Below are 20,778 nucleotides of genomic sequence, written 5' to 3' on the forward strand. Positions count from 1 at the left end.
AGATGCAAATCTTGGGAGATTTGAAGATCTACTGGTTAGATGGTTTTCAGATCCCAGAAATAACCCCAGAGTTCATCGAATATGCGAGGTTTGGGATATCCAGAAGAAATTTGGCAAGAGCAGATTGGTGTGAACCTACATCCAACACCAGTAACTTTGAAATGACCAGACCTGCACGTCTGTCCCCGAAGTTAATAGAAATGGACCCGGCTAAGATCAAGTCCTCAGCCATCCAGAGATTCTGCATCCAGGAGGAAAGGGATCAGAAACTGATGATCTTGGAGTGGGCGAGGATGTATCCCAACAGGATAGTTGAGTTCTTGATGAGAATGGAGAAGGATGAGATGTACAAAATGTTCTTCAAACCTCTGTATGATTCTCTAAGGTTGATATTTCAAAGGTTGATGAACAGACCTACTATTGAGTTGTCAGAGATGAATGAGGATATTGGGAGAAACATTCTAAACCAGCTGGAGAAGCAGCGGAGAAACTTGGAGAGATCTGATGCTGAGAACAAGGCATACAGGGAGAGAGTTGAATACCTGACTAGATTAGCTTCCTCTGAAGACACAGTTGAAAGAGCTAGATGGAGGGACAGAATGCCTCAACTTCCGCCTTGGAAGCTGAAAAAAGGAGGACGGGGAGAGAAGAGAAAGAAGAAAGGTGTCTGCAGTTCGACAGGAGCAAAGAAACAGAAGGAAGATGATTCTCCAGATACCCCTGTTGATCCAACCATGTCGGAGCCGGAGGAAGATCTAGCAATCCTAGCTGAAGAAATAAATGCAGAAAAACCAAGGTTCAAGAAGATTCTCAGCTCCACTAGAAAGAAAACTAAGAAGAAGAAGAAAACAACCAACAAGTCGAAGATCTCTACTCAGCAAGTGTGCCAGTTGCTCTCCATGGAGAACTATGAGTACCCTGGCAAGGATCATGCGGAGTCGGACGCTGAGTTGGAGATCCACTTCAACGAGAGGTTGGAGTCTGAGGACCCCAAGGATGGAAATGACAAGGAGTAAGTGTTACTTGCCCTGTCCAGTGTACTAGGAGTTGAGTAGATGTTGTGTTCTTTATGAATAAGGTCTTGTTTTTTGTTTTTGAGACTTTATGTTAAATTTATTGAGAGTCCATTACGGATATCTTTTCAAAATCAAGAATGAATATGGGAGTAATAATCTGAAACTCCAGTTTATTTTTAAATGTGCATATTTAAAGGAATAAAGTAAACCTGCTGAAGAACCAGGTTGTTATCTGGCATTTTATGAGATTTTCAGCTAAGTGCATTTAATGGAATAAAATATTATAGTGTGATAATACATATCTAGAGATCTCGTTATAGTACCTGTTATCATTGTGCTGTTACCTGAAAAATATATTTTTTTTGATTATACTCGTGCGTTTTGCTGGAATTTCAGATCAGAAAGGTGATCCAGAACTTCCTCGCCCCGGGGACTGTTTCGTGACTCCAGGGACCAACAGTAGAGTTCTGGATCAGTAGTTCCAGGGCCCAGATAGGGGGAGTTTCGTCTCTAGTCAGGCGCAAAACGCGGTATTATACCGGGTTCACGCAGTGAGAGAAAAGGGTTAAAAACCACCATTTTGTGTAAAACCGTGAAAATTGTTAGATTTCATATAGAGTTTTTTTCAAGTTAAATATTTACAGAAGAGAATGGTATTAAAGGTTTGACAGCACGTCAAGGTTATAATTACTATCTTACGGAGCACCGTAGGTAAAGATTAAACGATAATTATAAGGGTTGGTCATAATAGGTCGGGTTTTCAGTACCACTAGCAACGGCTGAACCAAATATCTGCAGAATAAATTACAAGATACCTTTTGTCCAGATCTTCAATTAGCAAGGACTGAGCCGAACGCGCGACAATTACCCTCGCCCTACATTCTATACAGCACCTCTAATTGTCTTTTTATATTTAACCTTTCTGTCTCGTAGTTTTTATCTATGTGCTGTATTACTTTTTTTATAAATGATTTCATAATGTATAAAGTACCTTTTAAATAATACTAAATATTTTTTATTTCTGTTTAGAACGAACCACGGTTCAACAACTTCGTCTTGCAGAATATATGAGAGGCAAATTTCTAAAGGTGTTAATGTGAACCACACCTTGGCCTTGTCCAGCAAGATTGCAGTTGGGTTACGCTCGGCTTCGGTCAAGAGAGTTCCAGGTTGGATTTTATAAAATTAAGTTTTGGAATATTTCTGGTTTTATCATTACGAGACAGTTTAGACTCTAAACGTTTATTTAGTCAAATTGTAGCGTAACACCCCCCCTGGTATTACATTTACACCATGAATGACCTTCTGTTGTTTCTACCCCTACCCCCATCCCACTTGCCACTACCCCTGCCCCCCCTCTTATCACACCATGACCACCCTCTTGACCACCCTATTTAGGTATTATATCTTACAGATCAATTCTTTGGAATTGGAATTATAAAATTTGAATATTCTAGCCATTCAAGGCCAAAAAGTGGATTTTATTTAAATTTCAGGTATAAAGACATCTAGTGGCGAAACTTGGAAGGTCCTTATCCGACTAGGACCTAAATCTGACTTAAGGGCACTGGTTAGGTTGTGACCAGTTATGACCAGTTTGTAATCCAACCATGCAAGACCCAATCTGACTTAAGGGTCAAGTTATGAACAGTTAGGACCAGTTAGGTAAAGCAACCAAGTCCAACCAAATCCTACCCAATCCAGTTAGGTCTCCTGACTTAACTCAACCAATCTCAAACTAACCCAACCTAACCTGACCAAACACAACCTAGAGGGACTGGTCATGTTCCAACCAGTCAGGTTTTCTGAAATAACTCAACCAATCACGACTAAATCTGACCTAAGCGGATTGGTCAGGTTAAGACCGGTATGAGACCAGTTAGGTAACTCGACCTAACCTAACCAAACACGATCTAGGGGGACTGGTCATGTTCTGACCAGTTAGGTCTCCTGACATAACTCAACCAAATCCGACCTAATTTGATTGGTCAGGTTAAGACCAGTATAAGATAAGTTAGGTTATTTGACCTAACCCGACCTAACCTGACCAAACACGACCTAGGGGGACTGGTCATGTTCCGACCAGTTTGGTAATCTGACCTAACCTGACCTAACACGACCTAAGGGGACTGGTCATATTGCAATTAGCAGGGGTCAATATAATTCCAAAAATTGATTATTTGTCCCATCCCAATATATTTTTAATCCCAGAAAAAAATAATTTTCGGTCCTGAAACTTTCATTTTCTGTCCCAACAGTTTGATTTTTTGTCCCAAAATAAAAAAAAATTATTTTAAATTCCACTAGTCATTCCTTTAATGACCTGGATTTTTATTTTAAGGTTAGTCCCATTAATTTCATTTTTAGTCCCAAAATTTTATTTTCCATCCCAAACCCCAGAAAATTATCTCAAATTCCACTAAACCTTTTCATACATACTGTTATTAATTTCATTTTCTATCCCAATTATTTCAGTATTTTTTTCAAAAATTCATTTTCAATCCCTAAGGCTTCCATTTTTTGTCCCAAAAAATTCATTTTCTGTCCCATACCCTTTTCAAATATTTTTAATCCCACTAGTCCTTTCTTCGCATGGGGATTATTTTCCATCCCAAATATTTCATTTCCCAACCAAAATATTTCATTTTCCAGCCAAAAGATTTTATATTCTGTCCCAATTGTTTTGTGCTTTTATTCCAAATTTCAATTTTTTGTCCCAAAACTCTCATTAGCTGTCCCAAAATTTTAATTTTCTGTCCCAAATCTTTCATTTTTTGTCCCAAAACTTCCATTTTCAGTTTCTAAACTTTCATTTTCTGTCCCAAAACTTTCATTTTCTGTCCCAAAACTCAGAGAAATATTTCAAATTCCAATAGTAAGATTTGTATGCTTGAAGATTATTTTTTGTTCCAAAATTCATTTTTCATCCCAAATTCTGATTCACTGTCCCAATCTTTCATTTTCTATCCTAAACTAATAAGGCATATGTTCTCCACCTGATAATTCTAACATGACTCACTCTTTCTCTACTTATTATAATCCAACAAATCTTCCTACTCCGTTTTCTCTCAATTTATTTAGTTTCACCTGATATTAAGGTTTATCTTCAACATTCTTTTCAACCCCTTCCCCTCCCCCTTCCACCTCATAACTGACCCCTTCACTAGCACTATCTACAATCACTTCAATAATAATTTCTTCCAGGTTAAGATTTAAAACTTAAAAGTAACCTTATATAAACTTAAATTATGATTATCTTTGGATATAAACAAGATACATGAAAGTTTCTTCTAGGAACAAGAGAACTTTGAAGAACTAGGCGGAGAAAGTGGAGAACTGAACCTAACCCAAGGTAGGGCTGCCCGGGGCGGAGCCAAATCTAGGGGAGCTCACTGAAATCGTTGAAGAGAAGGACGATCAACTGGACAAGGGAACTGGGAGATGGCCGAGCAGTACTTCTGGAAAGGAGTGGAGCCAGAGGCAGACACACAATGGCCGTGGTTGTCCAGGTTGATGGTAATACCATGATCTCTGCAGAGCTGAAGAACTTGTTGAAGATAATCTTGATGAGAGGCTAAATCCGGAAAGTAGATAAGGATGTCATCCAGGTAGATGAAGCAAAATGGCAAATCACCAAAAATATCATCCATCATTCTCTGGAACATTTGAGCCACATTCCTAACGCCAAAATAATAACCTTTCTGTAGGTCCAGCTTGAAGAACAGTATGGATCCAGATATCTTGGTGAAGAAATCAGAGACTGAGGGCAGATGATACCTGTCAGGGACCATCACTGTTGAACCTCCTATAGTCCCCACAGGGGCGCCAAGAGCCATCTGACTTCTTAACCATGTGTAGAGGACTTGAGCTCAGGGAACTTGACCTCCGGATGATGCCAGCAGCCTCCATCTTTGCGAACTCATCCTTGGCAGAGGCCAACTTCTCGGAATCTAAGTGTCTTGCCTTTGCTAAACAGGAGGGTCAGGCACTGTGGGAAGATCATGGAACACACCATGCATGGGGTTCGATGCTGTAAAACCATCCGAAGAGAGGACATCAGGGTAATCAGCCAATAACCTCCTGATCTCCAAGGGAGTGGACCTCAGAGCACAAAAGGGTTCCGAAGAGGAGTGTGAGGAATCAGCTGACAGAACATCAAGGGAGTCCGCCTCCTGAACTTGTCCTCCAGCCATGTCTACCAGGAGAACAAAATTCCTGAGAAAATCCTAACCCAAGATAGGAGTTGTAACAGGAGCTAGTCGAAAACTCCACTGGAAACTGTTGGAGCCAAACTTGAGTGGGAGTATTCTATCACCAAAAAACGGCAGAGAGTCCCACCCCTGCTGTTAATAGGTGAGAACCAGCAGCACTGCAAGCAGCAACTTATGAGTAGGTATGAGATGAGTGAGGAAAAAACTTATATAGACGCCCCCGTATCTACCAAAGAATTCCTACCAGAGAGGGAGTGTCATAGATTGATGAGAGAGGATTTTCTAAGGGGAAGAGAGTTAGCTTGCTCCTCCCACTGGCCATTTAGTTTCCCGGAAAATAGGAACTGGGGTTCTAGCAGTGCTGAGCTTCTTCTCCATGAGACCTGTGGTACCAACACCAACCTAAAGTGACCTGAGTGAGGACCCAGGCCTTGACAAGGACGCTCTGCCAGGCTTAGCATGGAAGGAGGCCGAGAAGATGAGAGGGAGCAAGGATGTAATGCAAGGAAAGTTATTTCAGAAGTGTACACATCTTTTGTACTGCAGTGTACTATCTCTGGGCACTAATGTAAACACAAGACGGATGTCGAAGCCTGACATGGGATCCATCTTTCACATAAAAAAATCAATAAAATATTCTGGTCTAAGGAACCTATTCTTGTTTACAAATTCCGCCCAGAGAGAACTGGTTTCAATATGTGGGCAGAGTATACGCGACAGCAATTAACTTTCCTTGCATTACAACCTTGAGAAGGAGGAGACAGCGAAAACATTCTCAACCACCAGATCATCTGATGTATAGGACAACGGGAGAGAGTTGAAGGACTCTAAATGCTGGAAAGAATTCAACTCAAACAGGTGGTGCTTCAGGGTCTTGTAGGGCTCTGATGATGGCAGGGAGCAGATCAGGTCAGCTAACTGTTCAGCATCCTCCTTGGAATGGGCTGCAACGCAATAATAAAACTTAATTTCACTGGAGGTTATGCGCTTGATAACAAACTAATCAGTCAGTCTGAGCAATCCAGGCATTAGCACTGTCTGGTCAAAAGGTTGGCACCTTCAAGGAGAAGGAGTAGACAGAGACATTGTGGTTGGTAGGGTTCCGAGATGCCACACAACTCACTGAAGCTGAAAAAAAAAACATCAAACTGAACCTGTATCCTACTATGCAGAGGCTGTGAAGAAAACAGGGAGCCAGGTGCAATTTCAGCTGACAGGCCAGTGAAAAAAACTAACATGCATGTCAAAAAACTAGGGGTCACCACTAAGGTGAGACGAAAATCAAAACAAACTCAATATATTATTCAAGGAAATAAATATCTATAAACCAGTAATTGGAAAACAGTATCACACAAATATAATATCTGGCTGGGTGGAGGAAGCTAGGTTCAAGCTCAGAAAAAGGTCCTCTTTAGCTCCACCACAGAAAAGTCAAAAATTTCATTTTGAAGAGATCAAACAGGCAGGATACTAATTCTGAAATTCTATCCAATTGGGTGTGGTGTGGTGGCTAGTAAGTGATACCAGTTCTCATTATATCACTGAAATCAAGCACACTTGCATGCAGCCAGTAACTGGATTTCCATCTGAAGCTAACATCTGGTTAAACAGTTTTGGCCACCTGACAGATGTACGCTGACAGAGGAGTGGCTGTCAATAACTCTCACAGCAAAAAGTTGCATGATTTCTACTCAACATAAAGAGCTTTAAATGGATTGATCCAAGTTCAGGACAATGAAAAGAGAAAAAGTTGTCAAACAGGGAGAGCCAGCTATAGGTTCCTGGAGGTTTCCATCATCATTATCATCATTATATATTTTTATTTTCATTGCACTGTTATTATTTTTAACTGCTTCTTCTTTTCTCTGTCTACATATCATAATTCTAGTTTAAATAGAGTTTTGTTTTTTTGCATTGTTTCCGTTTTTTGCGAAATTTTCCCATTATTTTTCGTGAAAATTTTTCATTATTCTTTTCGCAAAGATTTGCAAAAATATGGTCACGAAAATTTCGGATTATTTTTTTCGCAAAATTTTTGAATTGAGTCTTTGCCACAAACTCTGATTTTCTAATCACTATATCTTTGGAACCAAATGTTGCAGACCTTAGATATTTCAAACTGTTAATTCTGTTAGATCAAATAATCTGAATTTGAAATATCAAAGGTTTACAACATGGAGTTCTAAAGATATTGAGGTTTAAATATTTGATTTTGTTGCAAAGACTCAATTTCTTTAGAGAAAATTTTGCCTTACCAATTTCGCGAATTTTTTTTTTCGCAAAGAGATTGAAGCGAAATTTTGCTAATTTTTTCAATATTTCGCTAGCCAACAAAATTTGAAAAAATGGGAAATTTTCTCAAAACGATTTTCCTTTTTCACTGGAAAGTGGAAACCCTATTTATAGAGACCCCTTTCATTGGACGTCACCCAGGATAACCCCCATGCTTCACATTGGAGAACTCCAGATTTTCATTGGAGACCCAAGATTCTTGTTGGAGACCACAAGAATTTTGTTAGAGACACCTAGATTGGAGACCCTAAACTTTCCATTGGAGATCCACATACATTGGAGACCCCAGATTTTTGTTAGAGACCCCAAGAAATTTATTAGAGACCCCAAATAAGACCCTCCTGTTGGGGGTCTTCAATATATTTCTTGGGGTAGCTCCAACAAAAATCTGGGGTCTTCCATGATAGTCTATAGTAAACTCCAATAAAAATCTTGGGGTCCCCAACAAAATATGGAGTCTCCAATGAAAAGTTTAGGGTCTCAAAATAATCTGTGGGTCTCCAACAAAAACCTTTGGGCCTCCAATAAAACAGAAACCTTTGGGCCTCCAATAAAACAAAAACCTTTGGGCCTCTAATAAACTCTGGGGGTCACCAATGAAAAAATTGTGTTCTCCAATGAAAGTCTAGGGGTGTCCAATATTACTCAAAATCCAATGCTGATGATTTTTTACCAGACTTGTTTAAATGTTCTCTATGTTGTGTATACAATAACCTCGCATTGTGAACACTGTACTCTCTAAGCAATGTATTCAATGACCTCGCATTGTGAACATTGTACTCTCTAAGCAATGTATTCATTAAACTTGTATTGTGAACACTGTATTCTAAGCTATGTATACTATAACCTTGCATTGTGAACACCGTACTCTTATCTGTGTCTCTGCAATGACGTAATCAATACCTACCAATTCTTCTACACTACAATCTACACACACAGTGCTGAGTGCACCGTATAGTGCTGAGTGGACCATATAGTTATTACATTTTGCAATCATATTCAACAATTTTATGGGCACCACTGTAAATATAAGGGAGGAAGGGGGATGGGACGAGGGGTTTTGATACCACTGTTAATTCAATTGCCATGAGTTTTCATGTTATCAAATGTAATGAATTGTGAGTTGTGAGTTAGACTATGTTGAACCACTTTTGTAGTCTTTGTAGTTCAACTACTTCTCCTTATAATAACAAAATTAAGGTTTAACTTTCTTAATGAATAATAAAATTCAACAAGGAGTGAACACATTTTACTATGCAAGCATTTTTATAAATAAATTGTCGTGAATCTAAATACCAATTAAAAGTTGAATCAATATATAGACATAAATATTTCATTATCATAAAGATAACCATTACTTTTTTCAGATTAACGCCTACTAAAATATTGAGTCCTCCCTTTTACAAGCAATCAGGTTGAGATGCCTTATGCCTGTTTGGTTTGTGAAAATGAGACAGTGAAACTGCTTCGTCACTATGGAGCTGAGGGGAATATATGTAATTCATGCAGAATATTCTTTAGGTAGGTTAAAATGTATCCATCCTGTTGACTTTAATCAAAATTGAAATCGAAAGTTGTCTTTGTTGTATTGATAACTGCCTACAGCTCTAGGTGAAAATGAAATCAAAAGAATCGTTTTAAAAACCCAAAAACTATAGTTTTAAAACGATAATTTTTTACTTATAGTTTCTTCTAGGGTAACAAAGGAGGTGGTAGGTCTTTGGCATGCACACTTTTTGTAATTGTTATCTTCTTGAACTATAGTCATACTTTTAATAAAACTATTCATTTGGGGTATGACTACAAATAATATGCAAGGGGTGTCAAATTAGTATATTTAGTTTTTTGACTAAGGGCAAAAATCTCTACTTAAGAATTTTTAAAATTGATAGATGCGTAATATACAATTGAGATGCATTTCTTTGTTATATTTTCGAAAAAAATCATAATTTGTGCAATTGGATAAGGAGATAATCGACTTTTTAATTACAAAAAAGTTGTCTGGCAAAAGTGTTTGTCTGCTAGAATTGCTTACAGTGTACTGAAACTGGTATTAAAGTCGTTGCAATAAAGAATTTCTTTCAATACAAAACAAACATATAATTTTGATGAAATATCTTTTGAAAAAAGTTCTCAACTTCCTCTTTATTTGTAATCAAAATCCACTGTACAATGAAATCCTTTCNCTGAATCCCTCCAGTGGAATTATAAACCCCCAGGAAGGATATCTGAATCCCTCCAGTGGAATTATAAACCCCTAGGAAAGATATCTCAATCCCTCCAGTGGAATTATAACCCCCCAGGAAGGATATCTGAATCCCACCAGTGGAATTATAAACCCATAGGAAAGATATCGGAATCCCTCCAGTGGAATTTTAAACCCCCAGGAAGGTTTTCTGAATCCCTCCATTGGAATTATGAACCCCTAGGAAGGATAGCTGAATCCCATCAGTGGAATTATAACCCCCCTGGAAAGATATCTTAATCCCTCCAGTTAAATGTAAATCAGCCTGTGTAAAGTTTTAAATTGTAAAAAGCATTTTTTAAATCCCTCCAGTGAAAATAAAATCCCTCCGGTGGTCTCCAGTAAAATCGAAATCTTACTACGAACTTCTTTGAGTCGTAAAAAGTTGAATCAATAATAGACATAAATATTTCATTATCATAAAGATAACCATTACTTTTTTTCAGATTAACGCCTACTAAAATATTGAATCCTCCCTTTTACAAGCAATTAGGTTGAGATGCCTTATGCCTGTTTGGTTTGTGACAATGAGACAGTGAAACTGCTTCAGCACTATGGAGCTGAGGGGAATATATGTAATTCATGCAGAATATTCTTTAGGTAGGATTCATATAGTAATGGGCATTAGCTAAATTGTTTTTCATATGTTAAAGTGTATCCATCCTGTTGACTTTAATCAAAATTGAAATCGAAAGTTGTCTTTGTTGTATTGATATAACTGCCTACAGCTCTAGGTGAAAATGAAATCAAAAGAATCGTTTTAAAAACCCAAAAACTATAGTTTTAAAACGATAATTTTTTACTTATAGTTTCTTCTAGGGTAACAAAGGAGGTGGTAGGTCTTTGGCATGCACACTTTTTGTAATTGTTATCTTCCTGAACTATAGTCATACTTTTAATAAAACTATTCATTTGGGGTATGACTACAAATAATATGCAAGGGGTGTCAAATTAGTATATTTAGTTTTTTGACTAAGGGCAAAAATCTCTACTTAAGAATTTTTAAAATTGATAGATGCGTAATATACAATTGAGATGCATTTCTTTGTTATATTTTCGAAAAAAATCATAATTTGTGCAATTGGATAAGGAGATAATCGACTTTTTAATTACAAAAAAGTTGTCTGGCAAAAGTGTTTGTCTGCTAGAATTGCAGACAAAGTGCTTACAAATGTACTGAAACTGGTGTTAAAGTCGTTGCAATAAAGAATTTCTTTCAATACAAAACAAACATATAATTTTGATGAAATATCTTTTGAAAAAAGTTCTCAACTTCCTCTTTATTTGTAATCAAAATCCACTGTACAATGAAATCCTTTCAATGTACAGTAGTTGTCTAGGATGTACAGGGTGTCCCACATCATATTAGACCGAGAACGGGTCTAAATTGCGATTTTCGGGACTAATTAGAAAATTTCATTAGAATGAATCATTTTGAAAAATAACATAAGAATTTTCTTGCGGAAAAGTTTTTCGAGTATTAAGGGTTTATTTTGGTGTTAAAGATAGGAGATAATCTAATATGATATGGGACGCTCTGTAAGTAGCACATGATTTACTGATTTACAGGCTATGTTGTAGGGAGGACAGTTTATTAAAAAGTTATTCCCATTATTGAAATAAAAGTGATTATAAAAGAAATTTTTCAATGGTTTCAATCAATGTATTTTGGTTGAATGCTTGTAGTGTCTTAATTTACTCCTAAACAGGCTGGGGGGGGGGCATTTGGCGCCCCCCCCTGTAACTTTTTGTCCTAGCACTCTCATTTTTGACACAATCACCGTGAAAGTTTGTGATTTTTAATGAGTAGAAATTCAAAGGATGTTTTGTATTTCTGTATTTTTTTACAGGAGGTCCGTGAGCCAGAATCTGAAGTGGACATGCAAATCTGGATTCCTTAATTGCAAAATTTCAATCAATGCCAGACTTTACTGCAAAACCTGTAGATTTTCCAAATGCATTGAGGTTGGAATGAAACCGGAGCAAGTAGACAAAACAAAAAAAGCAATTGCTGCTTATTTCGCTGAACAGGAAAAGAATTCTAAAAAAACTGAAGAATTGGTGACATCTACAGTTACTCTCAATGATAATATAACAGTAGAAAAAGTTTTTGAGGTTGAATTGATCCCGGAAAGTCAAGATGATACCCATCCGCTGTTCTTTGACCCCAAAACAAGTAAAAAATTTGGTTCTGATGAAGCAAGCATGTTTCAGAAGGATCCCAAAATGTTCCAAATAACCAGAAACGACCAACTCAACCCAGAAGATATCCATTTCTTCAGTGGCCTTGTGACCAGCTGGAGAAAGCTTCTGCTCAAAACTTACTTAGATGGAATGTCTCACAACACTGTGCATGAAGAACTTGAACGGTATCATAATCAATCTCTTGATGCTCGAACACTGACATTTGATACAGCCTTAGATTGTACTTTGGTTGATATATCAGTTGACAATATTTTCAATGCTTGTTTAACAGATCTCCCAGGTCTCAATCCCACTATGCAAGCAAAGTTACGTACATTGCACCAATGCTTTGGTGTATTCTTTTCTTCTGCTAATGAAGGATTAACATGTCGACAATTTTTAGCAATTTATGGATATAATGTGGAGTCCTATCCGTTCAGTGCAGTTGTTCCAGTTTACATGCAAGATGCCAAAATGGTTGACTATTTAAAAAGTGACATGTTTAAGTCCCCATGGGCTGAAAGTCTTGAAGTGGAAGAGTTCTTTATGAAGATCTGCAACACATTAAAAAGCTTTCTGTCTGATCCTGTTCTGAATCTTTGCTTTTTTAACCTGCTATTATGTAACTTAGTTGATAAATTGGGCAGCTCCCACAATTTTCTTCCAGGTATAAAAATCACAGAGTAGGGTTATGTCATTAATATCTCTTCCTTATGATAACTTTTCAACAACTTTTTGAAAACAGCAATTATATTTTTAAAAAATTTAATCTTTATTTTTGCAATTTATACCACAAGATCAAAAGATATAATTATCTGTATTATATGTATAATCATCACATATTTCAGGAAAGCTGAAGATGATCTTGTATAAAGAAATGTTGAGAAAGAGCCAAGACTCCAATCTTGCCAATCATAGATTCACCCAGCTTATCTCAACAATACATGATGTAGAAGAGTGTGTAAGGATTCTAGAGAGAGCTACCCTCATCAAGGAAACAAGAATCGATTTACAGGATATTGATGTTGCAACTTTGGAAAACTTCTCATAGAGTGATGGATGTCAGTTTGTTGTTGATATGAAGATTTAGTGAACATTATGAATATGCATTCAGGGGTTATATTACCTCAAAGTACAAAAAACATAATAGTCTAGCCTTCATAAATGACAAACAAAAAGCTGATAAGGAAAATTTCCTTTTTGAAAGAACAATTATTCTTGATCGTTTTTAAAACAACCTAATTTGGATATAACAGTGTAAACATTAAAGGATGCCACTCATTAAATTTTGATATTATTTTAGATAAAATATTTAAGAAAAACTCTTTATTGCCATAAAACATTGAAAAATTTTTGCATAAGAAATTTATGCATTATTTTTTTCTCAAAATTTTTGCATTTTTTGCGAAATTTTTGAATTTCCTATTTTGCTAAAATTTTGCATTTTTCATGAAACAGATTGAAGCTTAATTTCGCAAAAAAAAATTTTTTTCGCCATTTAGTTATTTCATAAATAAAAGGTTCACAATTGCTGTAATTCTGCAGTGCACCCATTCCAATATTTTCTGCCTATCAATGTATAAATGAAAAAAACAGATAACGAAACTTTTTCTCTTTTTTACAGAAAAAATATGAACAATCATTTTTAAACAATCGAATGTGGTTGTAACAGGTTAAACACCAGCGACTGCAACTTTTTCAATTGTGATAAAATATTAAATTAAATTCGAATAAAAAACTCTATATTGCCTGAAGGATTAAGTAGGCTAAAGTTTGTAATAAATCCCTTATCATGTTTTCATCCAATTTACAAAAATCCTGAGAACTGTGCACGCTATTTTATACACTCATGCACTACATACTTTGCACTGTACACTATACTTTATTATCTTTACTCCACACTTCCACAATCTATACTCTAGGCTCTACAATCTACATTCTACATTTATTTACTACATACTTTTAATTATACTTTATAAACTCTATACTCCACACTTTACACTCTACACTCCACCCTTTACACTAAATACTCCTCACTCTACACTCTTGCATTACATACTTTACACTCTACACTCTTTAATCCTTTCTTTACACTCTACGGGCCACAATTTTCACTTTACACTCCACATTCTGCTCTCATTCACAAAATACTTTAAATACTACACTATATACCCTACACTTTACACTCTACACTCTACCCTCATGCATTACATACTCTACACTCCACACTTTACACTACACTCTACACTTTACAATCTACACCTTACGCTCTACTATCTACACTCAAGTTATTACAACTCTGAAATCTATACACTACACTCTTAACTGGACAGTGTACTGTAACAATGTGTGACTTTGTTGATTTTTACGATCAGCGATTCAAGGATTTTTTAGATCGCTGAGATCATAGCTACCTAGGGGTATCATGCCCCCCCCCTTCTCTATCCCTTGTACAGATCTAACGGATTTATTCGTGTTTGTATGTGAATTCTATAAATAACCCAAGCCACGCCGATAACCAAGCCACGCCAAGTGTTCCGTTATTCCTGAGGCCCGGGTGCTGGGGGGATGGCCGGCCAGCTCCCGGGGAACGAGGGTTAAGCTCTAGGCTAGGGTGGAGTGGAAATTTGGGGAAAAATGGCAGTTGAAGACCAGCTCCCTAGTTAATAGGTTCCCCTGGAGATCTCCCATCACCCTGAACTATTCTCAATTCATGCAATTTGATTCTTATAGTATTTTCCTATAGTTTTTGTATCTTTGTAAACCATAATAAATTGTAAGAAAAACTGACTCGTCGAATATTAGATCTAATGAGTAGTTGTATTGATTCATTTTTCTTTCATATGTAACATGGTGAAAAGTTCAAAAATTGGAAGCCCAAATAACAACACTCGTTTTTGATAATATTCGGCAAAATAGTTTTCTAACATTTCGGTCCACCCTAACCAGAATGTTAGAGTACTATCGGTGAGCTTGCGTGAAACTCGGCATTGAAAATAGACGCCAACTCATCCTACACCACAGTTACCCGTTACTTTTCAAATTGTGAACATTTAACTAATAATTCCAAGGTAAAACGACCTTATCTTTATTTTTTTTAATCGTTTGTAAGTTTATGAGTATGGCGCAAATATTTTCATCAAGCTCTAGTATTTTTCGACAGATTGACAACAGTTAATTTGACGTGAGTTAGTTAAAATGTTAGAAACACAGACGGACAACATGTTTTTTCAGTTTAAATGCATTATTTGTCTCTATTCCATTCTCATATCTTAGGATGGAAAACAACGCCCCTGAACAGCCAAGACCTGTAGGTAGACCCGATTGGTTCCTCAGCTGGTTGCGAGAGGTGTTTTTACCAGCCTACAAGGACCCAGTTGCCTTACAAATCGAAAAATTTGAGGACGCAGTGGAAAGAATACCAGACCTTGATGAATCAGTTAAAAAATCTTTGACCACCACCCTATCTACCGAGGCGAGAATCAATCTAGCGAGAGAAGATGACAAATCTAAAGTTCAGCAACTGCTTAAGGCCCAAACCTTTGTCATTGATGAAGCCGTGTCCCCTATGCCATGGGACAAACTTAATGAGGGAGAAGCGAAAATAATCTCCCGGGTTGTGGAAAACCTAAAACAGCAAGATTTTTCTACAAAGTCTCTCAAGCATTGGTCCCTCCATTTCGCTGATGTGTTTGATAAATTTTTCGTGACAACTAGAGTGGGGAGGATCGCTGTGATTTATAATTCATGCTCCACCAGTTTGAAACAACGTCTTCTGGCGCTAGATGTCGGTCAAGAAGCTCAGAAGGATTCCTACTCTTACCTGAACCTGCTCCATCTCATTACTACTGTGGTCCATAGCCCCGTCTCCAGGGATCAAGCCATGATGGATATATACAAAGGTTTCCGTCAGGCAAGTTCAGAATCCGTTCAGTCGTACTTGCAGAAAGTTAGAGACACAGCAGAAGATGCTTGGGGCCCCAGCTCAGGATGGACAACGTCGCAAGCGTCCCTTCTGCTCAAGAAAATATGTGAAGGTTTCTACTCCACAGAGTTAGCTAGGTTGACAGCATCCATCGTTATTTCTGTACCATTCCAATGGACAACGCTGTGCGACTCCATCCTTCAATTCCAGCAGAGAGTGAAATCGTCACAGTCCGAGCAAAATGTGAATGCAATTCAACAGAAACAAGCTAGAACTCCAGTCTGTTTCAAATGCGGTGCGGCGCATTACATGCGCGACTGCAGTATTTTAGTATGTCGTTACTGCGGCCAGAACCACAAGCATGCTGATTGTACCAGATCCGGACAGAAGACATTTTGCGTCAAGTGCAAAAGCAAGTACCATAATGTTCAAGGGCATTACAAGTATGCGCCGGACGGCCAGAAGCTTCGCAGTCCGGACATAAACATGATTGAAGCCACATCATTCCTAGAAGGTGCTGTATCAATGGACATGGATTCTACAGGTAAACATTTTGAAAATACTAAAATTTTAATCGATACTGGCGCCCTCATTCCAACGGGCGTCGCTATCAGTGAGTATTTTTTCGTTAATAATTTGCAAGGAAATGTAGGAGATTTAGTACCGTCCGATTTAGACTCAGCAAATGGGGCTAGTTCAAATTCGACGATGGAAACAGTAGGGCAGCTAGATGTTAAGATTAGGTTTAATGATATGTCTACAACCTTTTCAGGTTCAGCTGTTGTTTTGAAAAATTTATCTCTGCCAGTTATTATAGGGGTAAATTTTTTAAAAACAAACAGTCTGAGCCCAGTTTTAGAACCATCAGCTGCAATTGTTGTACACAGCACTACGGATGAGCATCAGGATTTAATAGCATATGTTTCACACAGATCCAGACCCCTCATTAAAAATTTTGGAGTTCATTTGTGCGCTGTCGCATGTACGATTTCGTATATACGACAGATCTGGGTGTGATCCTTTTACTATACCACCAAGACCGACATCAAACCAGGTGATCGGAGCTCCGCCCAACTCCAGCGAAGCTTGTCGTAGAACAAGGCGGTATAACCGCCGTCGGTCTTTATGTTAGCTGGGACTATTTTTGAACTATTTTTATGTTCATTTGCACTATTTTTACTGGTAATTTGAGGTTCTTAAACGATAAGTAGTTAAATGAACAAAAAAATAGTTGAAATGAACATGAAACAAAACTGTTTGAAGTTGGTTGTTTGAACTATCTCATGGGTACCACGTGTAGTGGTTCAAAGAACAATAGTTTATTGTGAAGAGAGGGTTGTGTGGTTTATTTATTATAAAGAGAATGTTCAACTAAACAATATTAATCAATGTTCTAATTCAGGTTCATCAGCTCTCGGTAGATGTTGTCCGAGATCTTCTAGAGTGGAAGAGTGGGAGAGGTCAGATGGGTTGACCTTCTCCTTCCAGTGCTTGTCGTAGAGTGTTCAAGATCTGGGGTTTTTTTCCATCATCAAGAATTAGATAATACGAGTTACGAAGCATAATCAATATTCTTTACAAAATTATGAAATAATGAACATCAATTTTTTACAAAATAAAACGAGCACTATTTAACTTCCTTTTTTCATTTACTAGTTAGAATTACATAATGTAGAGTATATTTAAACGAATGGTTCTTTGTAAAGGGGGAAGTGGTACAAGAAAGGGAGGGGGAGGGTTTTTAACCGTAATTTCTTTGTTGGTATTTTGTCCAGACATCAGGGATGGGATTATCTCTGATTAGGGAGAAGAGAGGATTCAGATTCTATAATTGTTAGGTGCAAGATATTAGATCTATGGGAAAGAACAATAATTCCATCAGATAACTGCTTTTAACGTTGAAATTGTCTGAAATCAAGGATTAAAGAAAAAAGGGATTCACTACAACCTCCCCTCTCAAGGAAGAAATGTCGTTTGCAGGAATAATTTTTTTTTCATTTTTTTTAGATTTTTTAGGTTTTTATTTGCTTTTCGAATTTTATCTTTTTTGTTTGCTTTTTCTAAATTTTTTCCTTTTTATTTACTTTTTCTAAATTTTTTCAATACACACATTAGGGTTGTCTTTAATTGCGTAACATGGCTTTCAGATTGGGCAGAATTTCCAAATTGTGCTCTGTTATTCCGGACAGAGAATGAAACTTCAGAAGGTTCAGAGTTTCTCAAGATTAGGGATCTATGAATATAAAGAAGGCCGCGCCTTGTACAACTAATAGACATGGACAATGTTATTACAAAAATGATAATTGAAATAACTTGAGTTGAAATCAGGGTGATGATGATTTTGTGTTCAATAGTGTTTGTGTTCAAATTTCCTAAAACTAGGGCTATATCATGGTAAGGTGTGTGTGCTCTAAGTGCTGGGTGTGTTCTAGTGGAAGGTTGTATGAGATGTTCTGCCTTTCTAGATGATAATACATATGTATTCATTTGGTTAAGACACTTGTTTAGTTCGTGTTGTGAAGTGTTCAGGTTATTAGGTGTTATCCTGGCTGGGATAGTGTGTGTTTCTAAAAGTGTATGTGTGGATAGAGTTAGTGGGAAACAGTCTGCGGTTTGAAGTGTGTCTGTGTTTTTATGTATTCTTAGGTATTCGTTATCTAGATAGAGTTTATGGTTTGTGAATCTCTCTGTAATTGTAAATATTCCGGTTTTTAACTCTACTGTTTCTGTCTCTAGTTTAGCAATGTGTGTTTTCAGTGTATCCTTAGTATATTGTAAAGGGGATAAAAGAGGGATTGGGGGGTTCAAACAAAGACAATCTTTTATTATTTCTGATTCTTCAGCAAAAGTGGCTGAATTTTTTGAATAAATTAGGAATGGGTTGTCGGAGTTAAAAGTTCCCAAACAATGAGAAGGATAAATAGAACTCTTGACTCTCCCGCTTGAATGAAAAAAAGGTATTTATCCGGAAATTGGATTTAGTTGTAATATTTGTATTAAATTTCAGAATTTATTTTTTATTGGTCTTTAATCCCTGGAGTGTTCCTTAAATAGTCATTTTCCTAATCTAATTAAGTGGTTTGTTTTGATAATGTCCGTCGTTATGTTCCTGTTTTTGTCTGTATTGTCTGCTACAGTAGTATTGGTGTAAACTGCCCCAAAATCAAAATTTGGGTTATATGTCAATATTTCCGTGCGTCTGTGCATTATCAGAGAATCTTTTCTTTTATCTGTGACAATCTTGCATCAAAATAAAATCACACTTGAAAAAAAATCAGCAATCCATGTTTTTCCTTGCGCCAGTGCATTTTCAATCACATCTTTCAGCTTTGTTAAAAACTTTGATTTCAATTGAAAAATATTATTTTATTTAGCAAAATCCTGGGTTCTTGCACCGCGCAAGAACACATGAAAATTATCGATTGTAGGTCTTATTTACACTTTTGTAGGTCGGATATATGCATTTGTAGGTCGCATATACACATTTGTAGGTGGGATGGTCATCGATTGTAGGTCGGATTTACACTTTTGTAGGCCAGATATATCCATTTGTAGGTCGGATTTACACTTTTGTAGGTCGGATATATGCATTTGTAGGTAGGATGGTCATCGATTGTAGGTCGTATTTACACATTTGTAGGTCGGATATATGCATTTGTAGGTCAGATGTACACATTTGTAGGTCGGATGGTCATCAATTGTAGGTCGGATTTACACTTTTGTAGGTCGGATATATGCATTTGTTGGTCGGATGGTCATCGATTGTAGGTCGGATTTTCACTTTTGTAGGTCGGATATATGCATTTGTAGGACGGATGTACACATTTGTAGGTCGGATGGTTATCGATTGTAGGTCGGATTTACACTTTTGTAGGTCGGATATATGCATTTGTAGGTTGGATGTACACTTTTGTAGGTTGGATGGTCATCGATTGTAGGTCGAATTTACACTTAAACATAAAACAGATGTTTTTAAAATAAATTCAAATAAGTTCATGAAAATTAGTTTTTGTTCATTTGAACTTTTTTTATGTTCAAATTTGAACTAAAAGCAGCCGCGCTCACTCCTAGAAATTGTCTTAACCTAACCTAACCCTGAAATAATACATGTTGTACACGTAGCAAAATAAACCAGTGCAAGATCTTGCATATTTCTATCGTGTTAAACTCGAGTAATGCAATGCCAGAATTTTTAGATTTTAATTCTCGTAAATATCACTTTTAGAAACTAAAAGTTTATTGTAGTAAAATGAAATATTTTAACTGACATATATTTTTCAGATTATAACAAGCATAGAAGAGTATAGAAAAGTTTCACATTGAATTTTGTATTGTATTTTTCAACAACCCCTTTTTGGAATATCGATCTTACAAGTATGAAAACATTAAAATAACTAAACATTATTTAGACTTGAAATATCACTTTGTGATAAGAATAGTTTAGAGTTTATACATGTTCAAGATGTTTAATGTATAAGATATATAAACTAAAATGTTTAGTTTCTAAACATTTTGTAATAATTATATACTTTTACACAGTAAACTTTATAATATATTTATATATCAGAAATGAATTATATATTCCCCCCTTTCCCGTGGGGTTTAAAAAAGGTAATTTAAGTAGATGAGAGAAAAATAGTTTCCTCATGTAAAAATCCCATGTTCATCTTGTGAAATAAACTCAAGTTTTCACCGTGTAAAAACTCGGTCCTAACCCATGATAAAATCGTCGACATTCACCTCGACAACACGTGAATTATCACGAGATATTGACGGGTCACTCATGTGAAATACACCAAATAATCTTGTGTTCTTCAAAGGTTTTTGTTTATTGGGTAGTTTAAATGAACATAAAAATAGTTCAAATTATTCCAAAAATATAGCTCAAATGTGTATTATTTCAGG

General features: G+C 36.7%; 1 protein-coding gene across 2 annotated transcripts; it reads left to right on the forward strand.

Annotated features, from left to right (window-relative positions):
• The first annotated feature begins 8,890 nt into the window (after positions 1 to 8,890).
• Positions 8,891 to 13,281, forward strand: LOC111714918 (retinoic acid receptor RXR-gamma-A). Of its 2 annotated transcripts, none has more exons than XM_023490152.1 (3): positions 8,891 to 9,040; positions 11,615 to 12,615; positions 12,797 to 13,281. In XM_023490152.1, the coding sequence occupies exons 1-3, from the start codon at positions 8,940 to 8,942 to the stop codon at positions 12,997 to 12,999; spliced, it is 1,305 nt and encodes a 434-aa protein (XP_023345920.1). In that variant the 5' UTR covers positions 8,891 to 8,939; the 3' UTR covers positions 13,000 to 13,281. The 2 variants fall into 2 exon arrangements, with proteins under 2 accessions (XP_023345920.1, XP_023345919.1); XM_023490151.1 differs by lacking the exon at positions 8,891 to 9,040 and adding an exon at positions 10,215 to 10,364.
• The last annotated feature ends 7,497 nt before the right edge of the window (positions 13,282 to 20,778 follow it).

This window comes from Eurytemora carolleeae, unplaced genomic scaffold, assembly GCF_000591075.1.
Source record: "Eurytemora carolleeae unplaced genomic scaffold, Eaff_2.0 scaffold1640, whole genome shotgun sequence".
Classification (NCBI taxonomy): Eukaryota; Metazoa; Arthropoda; class Copepoda; order Calanoida; family Temoridae; genus Eurytemora; species Eurytemora carolleeae.

Coding starts and splice junctions, on each gene's coding strand:
- LOC111714918 (XM_023490152.1), top strand. CDS start 8,940: ATGCCTTATGCCTGTTTGGTTTGTGAAAATGAGACAGTGAAACTGCTT. Junction 9,041..11,614: donor TCATGCAGAATATTCTTTAG/GTAGGTTAAAAT, acceptor ATTTTTTTACAG/GAGGTCCGTGAGCCAGAATC. Junction 12,616..12,796: donor CTCCCACAATTTTCTTCCAG/GTATAAAAATCA, acceptor CACATATTTCAG/GAAAGCTGAAGATGATCTTG.